This window comes from Canis lupus, chromosome 9, assembly GCF_011100685.1.
Source record: "Canis lupus familiaris isolate Mischka breed German Shepherd chromosome 9, alternate assembly UU_Cfam_GSD_1.0, whole genome shotgun sequence".
Lineage (NCBI taxonomy): Eukaryota > Metazoa > Chordata > Mammalia > Carnivora > Canidae > Canis > Canis lupus.
In genome coordinates this window covers 22222457-22239929 of record NC_049230.1, presented here as the reverse complement: position 1 = coordinate 22239929, position 17473 = coordinate 22222457, and the positions used below count along the sequence as shown (strand labels likewise).

Here is a 17473-nt window from a genome sequence, read left to right as displayed (position 1 = left end):
CCGAATCTCTCCTTTTGGGGCAGAGGGAGGGAATTCTCCCGGATTCCCACGGTCCAGCCCTCCGTTGGGCACGTCTCCTTTAAGACTCGCCCTTCCCCGGGTCGGCTAAGGAGGGGGGGCGTGATCCTGAGGGCCCGCCCCTGGCTGGTGATAGGTCAGTGGGCGGGCGGAGGCGGGTCGGGGGGGAGAGGGCCTCCCCTCCCGCTCGGTACCCTCCGCCCCCCCCCCCCAGTCTGGGGCTCCGGGTAAAGTTTCAGCCTCCGCACGTGACTCGCCATGGCCGCTGCCTTCGCCCCGCGCCCCTGAGCCGCGGCCCCCCAGACGGCTCCTCTCCCGGGACCCCGCGCCCCTGACGCTTAGCAGCCCCGAGGCGCAGGGTCAGGGCAGACGCCGAGCCCGCGGGCGCCCCGGACGGACTGCTTCCTCCCGCTGCGAGGTAACCTCTGCCCCGGGGATTTCGGAGAGCCCCCGGCTCCCGCGGGCATCGGGGCCCCGCGGCCTGCCCCGGACGGGAGCGGCGGGCGGCGACGCGGTGCCGGGCGGCTTCCGACGGGAGCCCGGGGTTTCCTGGGCTCCCAGCCCGCCGCCGCCGAGCCCGGGGTGGGGGAGCCCGGTGTGCGCGCCGGTGTGCGCCCGAGGGTTCGCGCGCAGCCGGGAGGCTCTGGGGCTGTCTCCGCGCGTGTCCCGGCGCCGGGAGCTCCCACTCCCTCTCCCCTTTCTCTTCAAAAACAAACAAAACAAAAAAGACTTTCAAACCTGTTTGGGGAGAGATCGGATGCCCAACGGACGAGCCCCCTCCTTTCCCTGCTGTTATCTGAGCTGCCCTGTGGTTTGGGGAGAATCGGCCCCGAGGCCCACCCCCACCGGAGCCGCCGGCTGGGGGGCGGGGCCCGCTCAGCTGGTGTCCCCCGTGGAGCGAGGGGAGCCGCCGGGCTCGGGTTCGGGAGTCAGTGCCCAGCCGGCAGGGGAGACAGCTCTCTGGGGTCTGGTGCCACCCCGGGGTTGTGGAAGCTTTCTGGGGCGAGGGGAGGGCGGGATGGGCTGGTTGTCTTTGCTCTGCTGAGGATGCCTGGGACTTGGTGCCACCCACGAGGAGGGGAAGCTGCTAGCCAGATGTGTATGTGGAAGGGGGGGCGGCGCTGGAAAATCGGCTTGGCTATGCCCCCTCTCTTCTCTGGGCACTGCCCTATTGTCAGGCTGCTCGGTGGGAAGGGGGGCAGGCCACCAGTGTGCTAGGCTGGGTATGGGGACCAACCCCTCTGGAAGTCAGGCAGCAAAAGCCCCACAGCCTTGGGAGATATTTCCCTGCCTCTGTCCATCCTCTCTTGGATAGGATGCCCGTGAGCTGGCGTGGTGGGGTACCCTCCCCACTCACCTGGTGCCAGCTTCCTCTTCTTTTACCAGATTGCCTTCTGCCTGTGGGCTGTGTGCACATGTGTATGTATATGTTCTTAGAGGGACTTGTTCCTGAGAACACTCCCCCACCTTCTGCTGCAAACTCCCCCTCGCTTTTGCTTCTGACCACTGTCCCTTCTCCAGCTCCCTGGGTGGGAGATTCAGGGATGTCTCTTGTCCGCGTCCCTGGCTGCAGTGGTCACAGGGCAGGGTCATTCTGGGGAAGTAGTTCGGTAAGGGCACCAGGTCTTGCTGCAAAGTGGGCTCAAGCCCCAAACTCTCCTCCAGGGCCGTGTGCTCTCGGTGGAGTGGCTGGGCCGGGGAAGCCCCACATTGGAGTGGAGGTGGCTTAGCACCTTGGGGCTTCCCCTGTGGGGGGTGGGGATGAGTCTGGGGGAAGAACAAGAGAAAGAGTATTTGGAGCTGGAGGAAGGGGGGTGGTCAGGGAGGTTGTGGCTATGAAAAGATGTTAGTGCACTGGGAGGGGCTAAGAAGTCATTTTGCTTGGGAGGCTGGGCCGCGTTGGTCCTGAGACAGGAACGGTCACTAGGGTCAGACTGCAGTAGGCCCCTGGGAGCTGAGGCTCTTAGCTTTGGACTTTGAGGGTGTGAGTGAACGTGCACAAAATGGTCACCGCAGGAATTTCCCTACGAGACTAGTGAGGGCACTGCAGATGAAGCGGCAGTTCTGAGAAGACCCTTGGAATGGCTTGGAATGGCTTCATCTTGGCCACCTCCTCCTATAACCCCCAAATCTCCATCCTTCGTTTGACCCTAAATGCCCCTGCTACCATTCTGGGACACTTCTCTGGTCCACCTCCTACTCCCAACCATGTGGCAGCCTGGCAGGAAGCTAGCTGTGGGCAGCCCCATCCTGATCACCCCTGTGCCTCCCCCGCTGGGCATAGTCACCCACATGTGCCATGACGTGGTTCCTGCCACCCCATATGGTGTGGGGGAGAGGACATGGTCTGAGTGGCCCTTCAAGTCTGTTTTGGGGGCATTGACCCAGATCCCAATTAATCAGCTTCCCTTCCCTAAATACTTTGGTCTTAGAAGCTGGCTCTGTCCTCTGGGACCTTTCCCCCAACCTACTTCTTGCTCAGACTCTAGGTTCTCTAGTTCTCAGAACTGTGTGACATGAGGGTGGGGCCTGCTCCAAAATATAAAACCTCAGTGCCCAGTTCCCTCTCATTTGTTTGGGCAGCATGGTCTGGGGCAGGGCAGGGCGGGACCTGGGCTGGGCTGAGGGGTAGATGTGTTTGGGCCTTTCTGGGGGTCTGTTTAGGAGCAGTATCTGGGATCTAGGGTGGTGGGCATCTGGGGAAGGTAATCCTATCCCCGTGACTAATGAACATCTCCATTTGCCCGGCGCCCCACACCCCTTTCTGGTGGCAGTGGTTTTCGGGAGTGTGGGAAGCTGGCAGGGTCCCTGGCAAGACGACCAGGGTTGTCTTGACTTACTGGGTTTTGGGAAAGGAGTGTGGCAACTGATACCCCAGCTCCCAGGGCTTTGGCTGCACATCTCCTCTGATGCCTGCTGTCTTTCTTCCCTCTGTTTCCCTCTCCACCCTCTGGCTGCTGTCTAGAGCCCACACGGTTTGTAGGGGGATAGAGGGTGGGGGCGAGGGCCTGGATCTCCGTGTGTGTCCAGGGAGTGTTCCGGGGATTGGCAGGATTGGCTGAGAGTGTCTGGGTGTCCCTGCAGGGTGGGCGGCGTGCAGGGACCAGGCCCAGAGTGTGTGAATGTGTCAGCGTCGGTGTGTCTGTCCCCAGTCTGGCTCGGGTGTGGGTGTCTCTTGCTCGTCTGGATCTGGCCTGCCGCTCCAGTCCCCGCCCCCCTTCCCCCCCAAGCTGGGACCGCCTGCTTGCTCTCCCTCTCTCTCCGCAACTGGAGCCTCCCTTGCCTGTTCCTGGAATTTGGAGAGGAGGAGGAGGAAGAGGCAGGCAGGCAGACCTCCCACACTCTAGCCCGCCCGCCTGGCATCCTGGGGAAATGAACTAGGTGCTGGAGAACTCAGGTTTCCCTGCCTTCTCCAGACCCTCTGACACTCGTCACCGAGTCCAGGGAGCCAGGTCTTACAGAAGGGCCTTGGGCTGCCCCCCACCTCCACCTGCCTGGCAGTGATGGCTCCTTCTTTTACCCAGCATCCTGTCTGCTCAGCCCCTGCCGGGACCTCCAGGCACCACTGTCGGCCTGGGGAGCGGGTGGGGGATTAGACTGCTGCCAGCCTGGCCAGCACCTGTTGCCAACCCCCAGCCCTGTAACTGGAGCCGGCCATGGAGGGGGCTACAAAATGACAGGTGGAATTTCTGCAACCAGGCAACCCCCCACCCCCACTGGATATGCTTTTCCCTTCCGGCCGGAACAAGGAAAGCCTGTCCCCCCCCCCAAGTGTCAACCTGATCTCATGGATGATGTCCCAATCCTGCCTGTGGGGGCAGGGCCTTGGGAGATAGGCAATGGAATGAGTTTATTACTGTTTGCCCAGTGACAGCCCCCCTCCCACCCCCGCCCCCTTCACTGGCTGCAGAGCTGGCCTGGCCTTGTTTAAGTTAACTGAGCTCTGCTGCTCTGGGAGGGCTGGGGGGCATGGGGGTTGTGGATGGGGGTGGTTCTCTGTTAATGTTTTAATTGCATAAAAACTGGGAGCTCAGCTCCCGACCAGTGGGGAGTCTGGGTCTGGCTGGCCGCCCGGTTTGGGCTAAATATAGTCTGGGACATCTGCAGAGAAGGGGAGGGGGGTGGAGGGAGGTTCCATTCCCCCCACCTTCCGCCAAGGTGCCCTCGTCTGGGCGGGCACCTTGGAGCAGGGAGGGGGGATTCCTCAGCACAAAAGGCAGGGGAGAGGCGGCGGGGGCTGGGTACAGTTGGGATCTCGCCCGTCTGGCGGCGGGGAGCTGCCTCGGATGAACCCGGAGGCTCAGGACAGGGCTGGACTGGGGCGCCCGGACTGGATCCAATGGCTCCGCTCCCCTCCCCCGAGCTGCTTGAGGTCAGGCAGTCTCCGCATGTCGCATGTCACGGTGCCCCGGCCGTGTGTCACTGTGACCCACTCGCTGTGTGCCTGTGTGTACACACCTACCTAGGAGTGGCTCCCTCCCGGCCCCTCCCCCGGAGCCTCTGTCCCCCGGGTCCTACCGCAGATCCCCAGCCCTCCTTCCTTCTGTCCCTCGGCCCACGGTGAAACCTCCAGCCCAGGAATCGAGACTTGAGAAGGGGAAGCTGCGGTGGGGAGTTCTCTGATCTCTAGTCACGGCAGGAAGCGGAGGGGCGGGGGCAGGGGGGACCGTGAGCGGTGGCCGGGAGGGAGGGCGCGGCAGGCCCGCCACCAGCCTCGCATCCCGCGCTGGCACTGGAGGGGTGACCCCTCCCGCTGGCCCCCGGCCCTCCAGCCCCAGTGGAGGAAACTTAGAGGACAGCTGATTCTCCGGGGCCCCTAACAATCATCATCACCGTCCCCCCCCCCCCCACGCTGAAAAAAATGCCTTCCTGTCACGTGCCTGTCACTTCCTGTCCCACTGTGGTTCCTGGGATGTTTGTTGTTGGTTGCCATGGAGATGGCTGCCGTGGGCACTACCCTGGTTCTTGTGGGGAAGGAGCTGCCCCTCCCCCTCAGGCCCACAGTTGTTGGGGGGGCACTTGGGAGACCTGCCTTGGGGGCTATTTTGGGCTGAGTGTGTGTGGTCTCTGATGCCCCGGAGCCCCAGGGCCCCCCCAGACTTCTGTCTGTGGGAAGGAGTCATAGCCACCTACTTAGACCAAATGTTGGGGGGAGTGTGACCGTGTCTAGCTGTGCTTGACTGTGTCTGACCGGATTTTGCAGACCCTGTGTCCTCCAGCCTGGGTGGTGCTGCCTTAAAGATGCATCATCACAGAGCTTCGTGGAACCTCTGCTCCCTATCTCCTTTTACCTTTGGGACCCCCTTCCATCTTGCGTTCTCATGGAAACTACCTTCCCCAGAGAGCTCCTCTGATTTCTTGGGGGTACAGGCTGGAGTGGGAAGAGGCTCTGGGCAGGTTGTGTGTGAGTCCGGCGGTGGGGAGGTGGTGATCTGCAGACCATCCTCCCCCCTGCACACAGCTTCTCCCTGAGTGTGCAGGCCCTGTGCTCTAAGGGGAAGGCCATGAGACTTTGTGACCCATTCTTCCCACCCCCTTGTGGGTTTCCCTCTTCAGCCAGGGATGGAGAAGAGAAGAGATTCCCCCTAGTTCTAACCCCCAGCTGGTAGGCCAGTGTAGCATAGGAAGTTCCTGGGGGGTCGATGGATGGGGGAGTATGGGGCGGGGTACAGTCTGACTCAGGCCTAGTCTGGGGTCAGAGCCAAAAGGATATCCTGAGGCAGGAGGGGGGGCGTTTCCAGCTTCCCTGCAGTCTGGGTCCCCGGGGAGGGGTACTGGGAGGGGGCTGGTAGTGCCGTGTCCTGCTGACTATCTGCCTTAGGATTTGGAATCTGGCAGTCTCAGCTTTAGGGCAGAGCTAAGGGGATGGGCAGGAGGGAGGAGAATGTTGTACACACACACACACACACACACGTGCGCGCGCGCATGCACACGCACACCCACACCCTTGTTGTGTGCTCCTATTGTGAGAGAGCTGTGCTTCCTGCATGGTGGAGTGGGCAGACGAGTGGTGAGGGGGCACTTGCCAAGGTGAGGGTGGGGAAAGCCCCATGCCAGGCTGGGAATGAGAACGGTGGTTTCCAAGCTGGGGGGTCCCCTTTGTCTGTGCCCCTTTGGTCCCCCATCCAGACAGAGGTGCCTTTGTTTGGTCCACACACTCCTGTGGTCTGGCTGTGGCTTCAGCAGGCTCATCTCTTCCTCTTCCTGTTTTCTTCCTTCCTTGTAGGGTGCTCCCTCTCCTGGGGGCCTGGGCTGGCCCCTGCCCTTTCACCTACTCTCTGTTCCAAAAGAAGACCCCGTGGGTTCTGGGTGGCCCCTTAGGCACTCCGAGCTTCGGAGGTCCCAAGCATGTCTCCCAGGGGCCTCTAGGGTACAGGAGTCAGAGGCACCGTTGTGCCCTCAGAGACCACCATTTCCTCCTCCCAGAACCTGGCCTGTCCTGGGTGTGGGCTTGTCCACTTGCCCTTTCTACTTGGTGCTCAGTCGCTGCTGAGCCGGTGGCACGTGGGTGTCAGGTGGTCCTGTGTCACTGGGGCAGAATCTTGGGCCAGGTGGGGCACAGATGGAGGACACATCGCACCCACTCTTCTGGGACTGAGTGCTGCATCTTGAGGCAGTTGGGCAGTGGTAGCATCTAGAGGGTGGTGCTAGACTTCAGCTTCCCTCCCAGCCCCCTCTGAGGATGTGCTCAGGGCCTGCACATGTTTGGGGCAGGTTTTCAACCAAGTCCTAGCTCCAGTGAGGCAGGTCTGGGGCTCCAAGTGTCTGGCAGAGAAGAAGTGCCCTGCACCTGTCCCAATCTCAGCACAGTCCAGGTGGTCCCTGTCAGGCCCTGCCCGGGGATAGTGATCTCTTTCTCCAAGTGGGGCTGGCCTGGCTGGCTCCCTGCAGCTGGGACCCTGCTGAGCAAAAGGTGAACAAATGACCAGAGTGGCCGGATTGTAGATTTGTCAGGAGGGAGAAAGGTGAAGAGGGAAAGAGGGAACAGTGTCATCACTACTCCCTAAACCCTCCTGAAGATCTGAAGAACTTAGAGGAGGGGAGGATTGTGGCTTTGTGTGTGTGTGTGTGTGTGTGTGTGTGTGTGTGTGTGTGTGTGTTTTCCTGGAAAGTTTATAAATAGTTCCAGCCCACTGTTCTGGTTTGAAATGGGCAATGACCCGCCCTGCCCTGCCAGCTCCTGGTAGGGTAGGGGGTTCAGAGGGGCAGGTCTTTGTTTCTACCAGGGCTTGTGTTCTGTGTGGCCCTCTGCCCCCGACCCAAGTTGAGCTGAGCTTTGGGTGCCATTTGCCTATGATTCATGGACTGTCTAGAATGCTTAGGAAAGCCCCTGTCTCCCCTTCTTTTGAGCTCCCCAGGTCCTGGTCTCTCCCCACTCCGGGACCGCCTGACTCCTGTTCCTTGGAAGCTGTTGTGGCAGGGGAGCCTGGGGAACTGAGAGGAGGGAGCGTATGAAGAAGGGAGGCTGGCCCAGCAGGGTCTGGGACCCCTGGCTCCTCTTCTCTGGGGCTAGGAAAGGAAACAGTCTCTTCCCCTCCCCAAATCCAAAGGTTTCCCTTTTTTTGGTTTGTAAGATGAAAGGGAATTTGGGAAAGGGTTGTGGTTGGGCCTCCACCACAGCTGAATACCCCTCACCCACATCCCTCTGCTCAAGTCTGGGGGGAAGCAGACCCTGGGAAGTGGGTAACTCTCTCTCCGGGGCCTGTCTACCACACTGCTCAGGGAGCAGGAAGGGGGAGCAGACACACGGGCCAGGGAGGCACAGGGTGTGGTGAGAGGTGGGTGGAGAGGGGCCTTGCTGCCCAGCACCTCTTGTGCGCCTAGGGCTGTGCTACATGCTTTCCAGACTGTCTGAAACCACACCCCCAGTTGCTGAGGGTGGCAGCTCCCAAGCCGGTAAACAGATGCTCAGAGAGGTTAAGTGACTTGCCCAAGGTCACCCAGAGTGGCAGAGCTGAGATTTGACTTTTCAGATCTCTTGTTCTCTCTCCCATCTTTATGGCTCAGCCAGCTCTTGCCTTTTCCTAGGTGTGAGTCTGGGGACAGCTGGGGATGCCTGACAGTGGGTGAGGGATCCTGGCGCCTTTGGGGAGTGAGGGCCCTCCCTTCTACAGTACCCAGACCAGGCTCAATCTACTGGAGGTGTGGGCCTGTGGTTTTCTCTCCCTTGAGGGAGGGTGCACACGGGCAGTGGAGCTGGTATGGGGGGGTTGGATGTGGGTAGTTTGTTTTCCCTTTCTTTGGTGCTGGTTTCAGTTCTCTGACCGTGTCTTCTCTACCCCTGGGTGCAGGGAGCTGGGGCTCAGATGCCTCCCCAAGGGTCATGGCTCCAGAGGGATGAGGCAGGGCCTGTGCTCTTTGCCCCTGCCCCCATCATCCCTGCCCTCGCCCATCCCTGTTCCCTGGCTAGCCTGGCTCTTGGCCCATTTCTGTGACCTTTACCTCCTCCCATGGCCCAAGGCCCTCCCCGGGGAGCTGAGTAACTGTGTACCAGAGTTTGCAGGCTGTGCTGGGTTAGGGATAGTAAGGCTCTGATGGGGTTGGGTAGGCCTTTCGGTCTCTCCCTGGGGTGTGAGTTTGGTGGGGCGGGGCTTCCAAGCTGGGTGTCAAACTCCATGTCAAACTCCTCACACTCCTCACGGGCAGAGTTGAGGCATGGAGGTGGCTATAGTTATTTCTCCTCTGGGGGCCAGGGTGGGATGCAGAGGGTCTAAACTGGATTGACTGAATCTCCCCTCCCTGCCCCAGAAGCTGGGTCGGGATGCCTAGGTTCTGGAGTGAATGGCTTTTTGGGCCTTGGCTTCCCAAGCCTTACCTCAGGGAGGCGGGCCCCCGTATGGACCTGGACCCACCTGAGTGTTTGTCAGAGGGTGCGCCTCAGTGTGTGTGTTGGGGCCTGGTGCAGGGAGGCAGGTACAAAGGCCAGCTGGGCCGTGGGAGGGCCCGGGAATGCGCAGAGTGGGCAACCGTGGGGCTGTACTTGTGTGTCTGCCGGGAGCTGTGTCCTGGCTCCGTGCACCCAAGCCCCGAACCGTGTTCATTGTGTGGTGAGGCCCAGGTGTGGAGAGATGATATCTCTGGGTTCCCTCACGTGCGTGCCCGCACACACACAGGCTAGGGCGTGCAAGCATGCTCTTGCCCACCCAGACATGCTTTCCATAGGCCTGCGTGAGTGAGTTTCTGCGAGAGAGGAGAGAGAGAGAGAGAGAGAGAGAGAGAGAGAGATTGACTGTCAACGCTGATGAGGCTCAGCCAACCCCTCCTTCCCTTGCCTGGCTCCCTCAGCTTGAGAGTTCCCGTTGTGTGGGGCCCCACAGGGGTGTGGGGGGGCTGGAGTGGCAGCTGGCCCGATGGGTGGGGCCCCTGTTCCTCTGACGTCAGCCTTCTCAGCCTGGGAGGGAATCAGGCAGGGGCCTGGGGGAGGGAAGGGGGCACCTCATCCAGGAGTAAGGAGAGAGGCCTTATGGTTGTCATAATTAGTACCAGTAAAAATCATGGTCATTAACAAGGTCCAGATTTCACTCCTGAGGGAGCTGCCCCCTCCCTAGCAAGTACCTGTCCCTGCCTCCCCCTCCCTCAGCCTGGGCCAGCTGGGCCCAGAAGTCTGGCCTTGTCCACAGTGGCCTTGGCAGGAACTCCTCCATCCCAGGCATGGTGCTTGGCCAAACGCTGGCCGTGTGCATGTCCTCTGGACTCCAGGTCTGAGCTTGGAGCCTGGTGCTTAGAACCTGGGATGGCCTGAGCTTGGGCTGCGGGGTGGGGGTGGGGGTGGAGGATGAGGGGTTGGGCACAGAGGCAGTCCTTAGTTTGGGTCTCTGGGGCCCTGTTTCTTTCATTTTTTCCTCTCTTCTCTTTTTTCCCTTCCTTTCTTCTTCTTTTTTTAAAAATATTTTTTATTTTTAAGTAAACCCTACCCCCAACATGAGACTCAAACTTACGGCCCCAACACCAAGAGTTGCATGCTCTACCGACTGAGCCAGCCAGGCATTCCCTTCTTTCTTAACAGCTCTATTGAGATGTAATTCATATGCCATAAAATTCACCTATTAAAGTGTACAATTCAGTGGTTTTTGTATACTCACAGATTGCACAACTGTCACCACAATCAATTTTAGAAAATTGTCATCACTCCAAAAAGCGCCCTCATAGCTATCAGCAGTCACCTCCCATTTCCCTTAGACCCATATCCTAGCCCCTGGTAACTGCAGCCTACTTTCTGTCTATAGAGGTCTGCTCTGTGGACATTTCAGATAAATGGACTCGTCAGTATATGGCCTTCTAGAACTAGTGTAAGGTTTTTGAGGTGTGTCCATGTTGTATCAGTACGTCATTCCTTTCTATGACAGAATAAGTTTCCATATGGGGGCACAACATTTTGTGCCATTGATGCCACATGTGTCCATTACTTGATGGACATTTGGGTTGGTTCTACTCTTTGGCCATTATGAGTACTACTGGTATGGACATCCATGTACAAGTTTTCGTGTGAACTTAGGTTTTCCTATCTCTCGAATAGATACCTAGGAAGGGAATGGCTGGGTCATAATATAACTGTTTAACATTTTAGGAACTGCCACACCGTTTTCTAAAGCAATCTCCTGGGGATCCCTGGGTGGCTCAGTGGTTCAGCGCCTGCCTTTGGCCCAGGGCGTGATCCTGGAGTTCTAGGATCGAGTCCCATGTCGGGCTCCTGGCATGAAGCCTGCTTCTCCCTCTGCCTGTGTCTCTGCCTCTCTCTCTCTCTCTCTCTCTATCATAAATAGATAAGTAAAATCTTTAAAAAGAAAGAAAGCAATCTCCTATTTTATTATTCCCTCCAGCCATGGATGAGGGTTCCAGTTTCTCCACATCCTCGCCAACACTTACTAGTCTTTTTTTTTTTTTTTAAAGATTTTATTTATTTATTCATGAGAGACAGAGAGAGAGAGGCAGAGACACACAAGCAGAGGGAGAAGCCTGCTCCATGCAGGGAGCCAGACATGGGACGATCCCGGGTCTCCAGGATCAGGCCATGGGCTGAAGGCGGTGCTAAACCGCTGAGCCACCCGGCTGCCCTCATTGTGGTTTTAAATGGCTATGTTTTTGTCTTTCTCTCTCTCGCTCTCTCTCTTTTTTTTTCTCATATATATAATGTCATATATATGTCATGTATACATGTATAGGTATTCGTGTATAAATAAATATATCCATGCACATGTATTTGTGTATATCCTATACCCCAAGTGGATTTGATTTGAAGCATCTTCTTATGGATGCTTTTCTTTTTCCATCTCTCTATGCTCTGCTTGCTGCCTCTCTGTCTGTGTCATGGCATCTTGGGGTTCAGCTCTTTCTCTCTCTGCTCCGTGGTGTTAGCATGTGATGTCCTCTGGTCTCAGCTGTTCAAACAGGGTATGGATCTGTGTCCAGGCTGTCGGGGCCGGGGGTACCCGGTCCTTCATCTTGTGCCCACCTCCCACCCCATCCGGGGATGTGGCTTCCGCACACAGAGCGTGTAGGTGAACTTTGAGTTCGCTAGTCCCCCCTACCCCTTCCTTCTCTGGGGGGTAGGGGCTTCCACCCTGGGCAGTCCCTGCCCTTCTGATGCACTGCCCACCGGTGGCCCATCATGCTGGTAAGCATCAGAGGTGACACCCAGGAGTCCTGGGTTCCCATTTCCCCATTTGTGTGTATGGCAGTGGGCCTCCTCCCTGGGCCTGTGGGACAGACCCATCTGGGGTGCTGGGGCTTGGATTTTGGGGGGAAGTGGTGTAAGAGGTCCCGCTGGCCCAGGAGTCATTTTTCTGAGAAGTGCCAATGCTTTAGGGAAGCGGCTTTTCCTCCTCCCCTCCCCTCAAGCACACGGGTTCTTTGCATCTTGACCTCAGGTAACCCACGCTGAGGGGGGGAGGCCCAGCTGCCTGCCTCTGCTACAAGGATCCTCTGGGGTGGCAGACCCTGACCTTTCCCCTCAGGACTGTGGGTGAGAGGCCCTTTGTGGCTCTGGGCCCTGTCCTCGTCTCCCCAGCCTGGCTGTGCTAGCCTGCCATCCCCAGCAGTGTCTGGGCCCTGCTCCCGGGCTGTCTCTGCCAGCCAGGCGTGGTGCCAGCTGTCTACTCAGCCGGGTGCCACGGGAAAATCTCCGGCCGCCCAGGTCGGGGAGCTCCACGGGGAATGCCCGTGTCCCTGCTCCTCAGTGCCCACTCACCTGTCTTTCCTTTTTCTGCAGTGCCCCAGGACATGGCCCCCCCAGCTGCCTAGCCAGGGCCCATCTAGGAGAGGCATCGACTTCGGTGTCCTGAAGGCCAGCTCTGGACCTTCCCAGAAAAGTGCCAGCCTCACGGAACTGCTTGACCAAAGGACCAGCTCTTGGGACATCCCCCCATACCCAGCCCCCAGCTAGAGTGGGGGATCCAGGAGGCTGAGATTAGCCTGCTGGCCTTGGACGACAGCGGCGGGACAGAAGGGGGGGTGGGCTGACCACCCCAACCCCCCTCTGGGCCCAGGCCCCATGCCCCGAGGAGGGGCGGCCTGAAGCCCGCCAGAGCCTCCTCTGCTAGACTGTCTGCCTGCCCTTCTGACTGTGGCTGCTTGGCATGGCCAGCAACAGCAGCTCCTGCCCGACACCTGGGGGAGGGCACCTCAATGGCTACCCGGTGCCCCCCTACGCCTTCTTCTTCCCACCTATGCTGGGTGGACTCTCACCGCCAGGCGCGCTGACCACTCTCCAGCACCAGCTCCCAGTCAGCGGCTATAGCACACCATCCCCAGCCAGTAAGTGGGGTGGCAGGAGGCTCGGGGGGAGGGGACTGCGTGGAGGGGTGGCAGGCCTCTGGGCACATCTGTTCCTCTGCAGGCCACATCTACTCTAGATGGGGGGTAACCATCATTTGGGGATGGGGGCAGTACCCAAGGATGAAAGGCTTGTAGGCTGATCACAGGGGTCATGTTTGATGTGGGGGGGGGGGGCAGCAGAGAGAGAGAGAGAGATGTAACAGTGCTGTTCCTCAGGGCTCCTGGCGCCCTCTCCTGTGCTGTGCCGTTGAGGGCCTTATAAATAGCTCCAGGGACTGGACACAGAGGCTGGAGGCGGGTAAACAAACCTCTCGACATTTGGTGGAAATGGCAACTCAAGTGAGAGTGGCACCCCACCTCCGCCCCACCCCAGCCAGTGCCTCTGAGGGAAAAGGCTTGAAGGAGCAGACTGCCAGGGCGGCTGGACCCCCCCTCTGCCGGCCAGCTCCGCCCACGGTTGCCTGGTGGCTGGGGCCAGTGTCCCAGGAGGTGGCGCTCAGCCTGGACTCTGGCTGTGCACACATGCATGCTCTTGGCAGGGCCTGTGTTTTCTCTGTGACTCCACCCTCTGCCATGGGGGTCGCCTGTTGGCTGGACAGGGGTCTCAGTACCCTTCCCCGGCTGGCTGAGCCAGGTAGTGGGAGGTGGCAGCAGCTATGGCCAGCTGGCAGAGTCCAGGCCTCAGGGCCTGCCAGGCCGCTTACAGTAACTCTGGCCCCCAGGGCCCAGCTGGGCACCAGGCCAGGGCTGGTGGGGAGGGGGAGGAGGGAGCTGGGGCCTGGCCTGGGGCGGGAGGGGTTGGAAGCAGCAGAATGGGCCACGGACAGCCGGCTAGCTGGTCAGCTGCTGACCTGGGAAACGTGTCCCACCTCTCCTGGCGGGCAGGGACTGAACACCCTGCCCCGGGCACCCACTGCCCCTCCCATGGCCACTGGCAAGCCGCCTGGCACCACTGCCCTGTGTGCCCGGCTGGGCTGGGTCAGTGTCCCCTTCTCAGTGTGGGGGCAGCGCTCTCTCCCCGGAGCCAGGGAGTCTCTTTGTCCCTGGGGCAGGCCCTGGCTGGGCGCCTCGCTGCCCGCACTGGCCGTCTGCCCACCGCCACCACCGCTTCCTGGACCTCCTCCTCTGGCTCCGCCACAGCCCCTCCCTCCCAGGCCCCACCGGCTGCTGGAGCAGGGGCCTCCCATCTGTGCTCCCAGAGGCTCCCCCGCCTCGTGGCCTGGGACGAGGGGGCAGGCAGGTACTGCATGTTTCCATGCCAGGCCATTCACACTCCATCTTCTGTTTCCTTCCTCTCTTCCGTCCTTGCACAGCAGTGGCGGGTGGCACCGTGAGCTGGGAGTCAGGGAACTCTGATTTGGTCTAGTCTTCCAGTCTGTGCTAGGCGAATAAGGAGGCCAGTCTCTGGGTTCAGAGGTTGCGGGGGTTTGGGTGCGCATGTCTGTGGTTCCTTGTGTCTACAGGGACTGGACTTTGTATTCTTGGCTGGGGTGAAACTGGAGCATCTACTTCCTGCCAGGGTGGGATTTTTAGGGAGGGAGAAGACAGAGGCTCAGAACCTGGTACCTGGGGATAACTTGTCCTTCCTCCGGTGATGGGAACAGAGCCCCAGACACTGCTCAGAGTTGGAAGGGCCTGGGGCCTGGCCTGGGTTCTTGCCTACTCTGTGTCAGGCGAGCAAATGCCATGCCCTCCTCTCAGTGTTGCAAGCTTCTTCCTCTTTCTTAGAGGTGGGGAGGGTTTCCGGGTCCCCCACTTCCCACCCTGGTAACCTTCTCCCCTCAGGGTGGGGTGCCCACATTTCAGGCAAGTGGAGCCTTCTCTGGCTTTCCCCACCCAGGTTAGGCAATGCCCCTTTCCTGCTCCCGCCCCCTGTGAGTGTGTGGGTTTCCCTGCCCTCCCCTCTTCCTAGTAAACAACTTCTCTTCCTCCCCAGGCCCCTAGCTTCTGAGCTTCTCCCTGACCTTCTCTTCTGTGACCAGAGGTGTAGCCACGGGCCTCAGGGAGCCAGGCATCTCTCTCCTTCTGGTGCAGGGCCGGGTGGCCTGGTGACCCAAGCTCCTCAGTCCTGGATAGCGAAGCATGACAGATCAAAATTCCCATGTGTTGGAAATGGAGGCAGCTTCATTTCCCTGCTCTCCCCTTGGGGCTGGTGCCCAGGGTCAGGCAGCTACTAGGAGAGGTAGACCTTGGCGGCCCCCATTCCTGCAGGGTGCAACGGTCACCCTTTTCATAGGAAACCTCACAGATGAGGATCCTTCCTCCCACTTTCTACCAATAAAGGTGTTTGGATAATCCCCCCTCCCTTTCCCATCCCTCTTCCCACATGAGGAGGAGGCTGGCCCTTGGATGTCTTGGGTGTCCCCTTCAGAGATGCAGTAGTCTGTGGAGTGACAGGTCCAGGTCACTGTGGGTAGGGGTGGGTGTTAGTCTTCCTCGGGTCAGGGAGCCAGAACGGGAGGCCCAGAGAGATAGTACAGGATTCCCTGCCCACCTCCTTAGAGCCCCTGGGGCTTGATATCTGAGGACTGCTATTTACTATGAAGGGTTGGGATTCTGTGTGCATTGTGAGGAGGGTCAGGGTTGTGTGTGTTTTAGGAGTGTTTGGGGGGGCGGGGGTCAAGGCTGAGTGTGTGTTGGGAAGGGGGTTAATGGTTTGTATGTTGGGGGTGAGGAGGTCAGAGGGTCGAGTGTGTTTTGGGAGAATCAAATCCAGAGCCAGGGAGGGGGTGTCTGTTTGTGTGCTGGTGGGGGCTGTGACTTAGGGCAGAGAGAGTCTTTAAAGGGGAGAGGTGTGTGGATTGTGCTGTGTTTGGGGAGGCCAGGGTCTCTCATTCTTACTGCCAGGCTGCGCTGAAGAGGAAACCGGCCTGCCTTTTTGGTTGCTTTACTCCAGGAATTCCAGGCAGGTGTAGCTGGGGTTCCGGCTTTGCCACTACTACAGAGGATCACCTCTCTGAGTGCATTTCCTAGTCTGTAAAATAAGGATATGACCAGAACCTCCTGCAGAGGCTGAGATTAGGCAATATCGCCAACGTAATGCCCTCAGCTCTACCCTTTGCTTGTTGCATCATTCCTGTCTCATTCTGTGCTGTCCGTTACCACAGCGAAGAGGGACCCAGGCCCCTTCTAGGTAGGGGTTGGTGAGAATGAGGACGGGATGCTAACATCTGTGGAGCACCTACTGTGTGCCCCGACTTTCTCTCTGTTTTACAAACCTTAATCCCTGTGATGCTGGGAGAGGGTCTTTATCCCCATTTGCACATGAGGAAGTGGCATGAGGGTGGAGGCGAAATGACCGGGTTAAGTGAGTGGTAAAGCCAACCCGTTGTCCACTATCCAGATAGCAGCTGCAGGAGGGTATTGTGAGGGGCACTCCTGAGTGGGGGCACCCTTGGGGAGGGACTGTGCCAATGTCGAGCCCCCCTCCCGCGTGGCTGAGGCCCACTCCTGCCGGAGGACCTCCTGCCTTCCCCCGGTAGGGGGCGTCGGGAAGGCAGCCAAGCCACGCCCCCTCTTCTGTGTTTTGGATTCTGAAGGCTGGAGGGAAAAGAGGCTAAGAGGCCTGGGCCAGAGCTCCATCCTGTCCTGGAAATTGCAGATACAATCTGTTCACACCCATCTCCACCCCCCGAATCAGCCCGCTTCAGCCCCTGGGAGTTTGCAGAGCTCAGGAGGCGCCCTCCCCCTGACACTGTAGGAACAGAGTGTAAAAGCCAGTTATTATTTTGTTTCAATTTGTGGGGTGGGGGCAGGGAAGTTGGAAGCAATCAGTAGAGGAGACCCTTTTCTGCCCAGATACTTGCAGTGCGGAAACTGGGGAGACAAGCGGGGGTGTGCCCCCTCTTCCTCTCCTCTGCCCCTCCCTTCCCTTAGACTCTGTCTTCCGTCCCTCCCTTCTCTCCACTCTTTCCTTGGACGGAAAGAGGGACAGCTCAGGGAGAGAGGGTATTGCCAGCAATGCCTTTCTTGGGGTCAAGGATGCAGAGTCAGCCGAAAGACTCTTGAATGGGATTTTGAATGGGAATGGGGCTCCTCACCTTTTATATGTAGCACTGATAATGCAAGGGTTCCCTCTGGCAGGACTCTGGGAAGGAAGCCTGTCCTCTTGGACCTGAGACATCAGGTCCACCTCCTGCTGTGGGCCACGTGCCCATGGGGATGTACCAGTGCAGGCCATGCCTGCCCATGGGGGTAGTAGCATCTATGGAAAGAGGAAGTGTTTCCCTTCTCCAGATCACTCTGGGGCGGTGCCCACACTACCTTCTTCCCCCTCCTCCTCCATGGAGTCAGGCACAGCCAATGGAGCTGGGTCTCCCAGGCGGGACCAGCTAGATCAGCCTCTGTCTGCTGAATCAGATATAGAGGCCCTCCCCACCCCATTTGGATTTCTGGGTTGCCGGGAACCTCAAGCAGCCCACAGACCAAGGCCCCATGGGCAGAAGGCTTAAAAAGGACAGCTGTTCCCGTGTGGCCTTGGGCAGGTCACCCGTCCTCTGAGTCTGTAGCCTCCTCTTTAAAGCAAGACTCTTAATGCGTTCCTGGCTGGATGAGTTGCTCTGAGGCCACGGTGACCTGCTGGCTGATGAGAGCCTGGGTGAGCTTCAAGTACCCTGCAAGAGTAGCAATGACGAGGCGGATGGAGCTCGGCAGTGTCTTGGGGGCTAGCCACCCTGTACTG

General features: G+C 59.1%; 1 protein-coding gene across 1 annotated transcript in view; it reads left to right on the top strand.

Annotated features, from left to right (window-relative positions):
* Positions 1-264: 264 nt before the first annotated feature.
* RARA (retinoic acid receptor alpha) overlaps positions 265-17473 on the top strand; it is a 34445-nt gene continuing 17236 nt past the window's right edge. The window contains 2 exon segments of the mRNA NM_001012645.1: positions 265-436; positions 12227-12771. Of these exon segments, the coding sequence (NP_001012663.1) occupies positions 12594-12771 (178 nt within the window). The 5' untranslated portion in view covers positions 265-436; positions 12227-12593.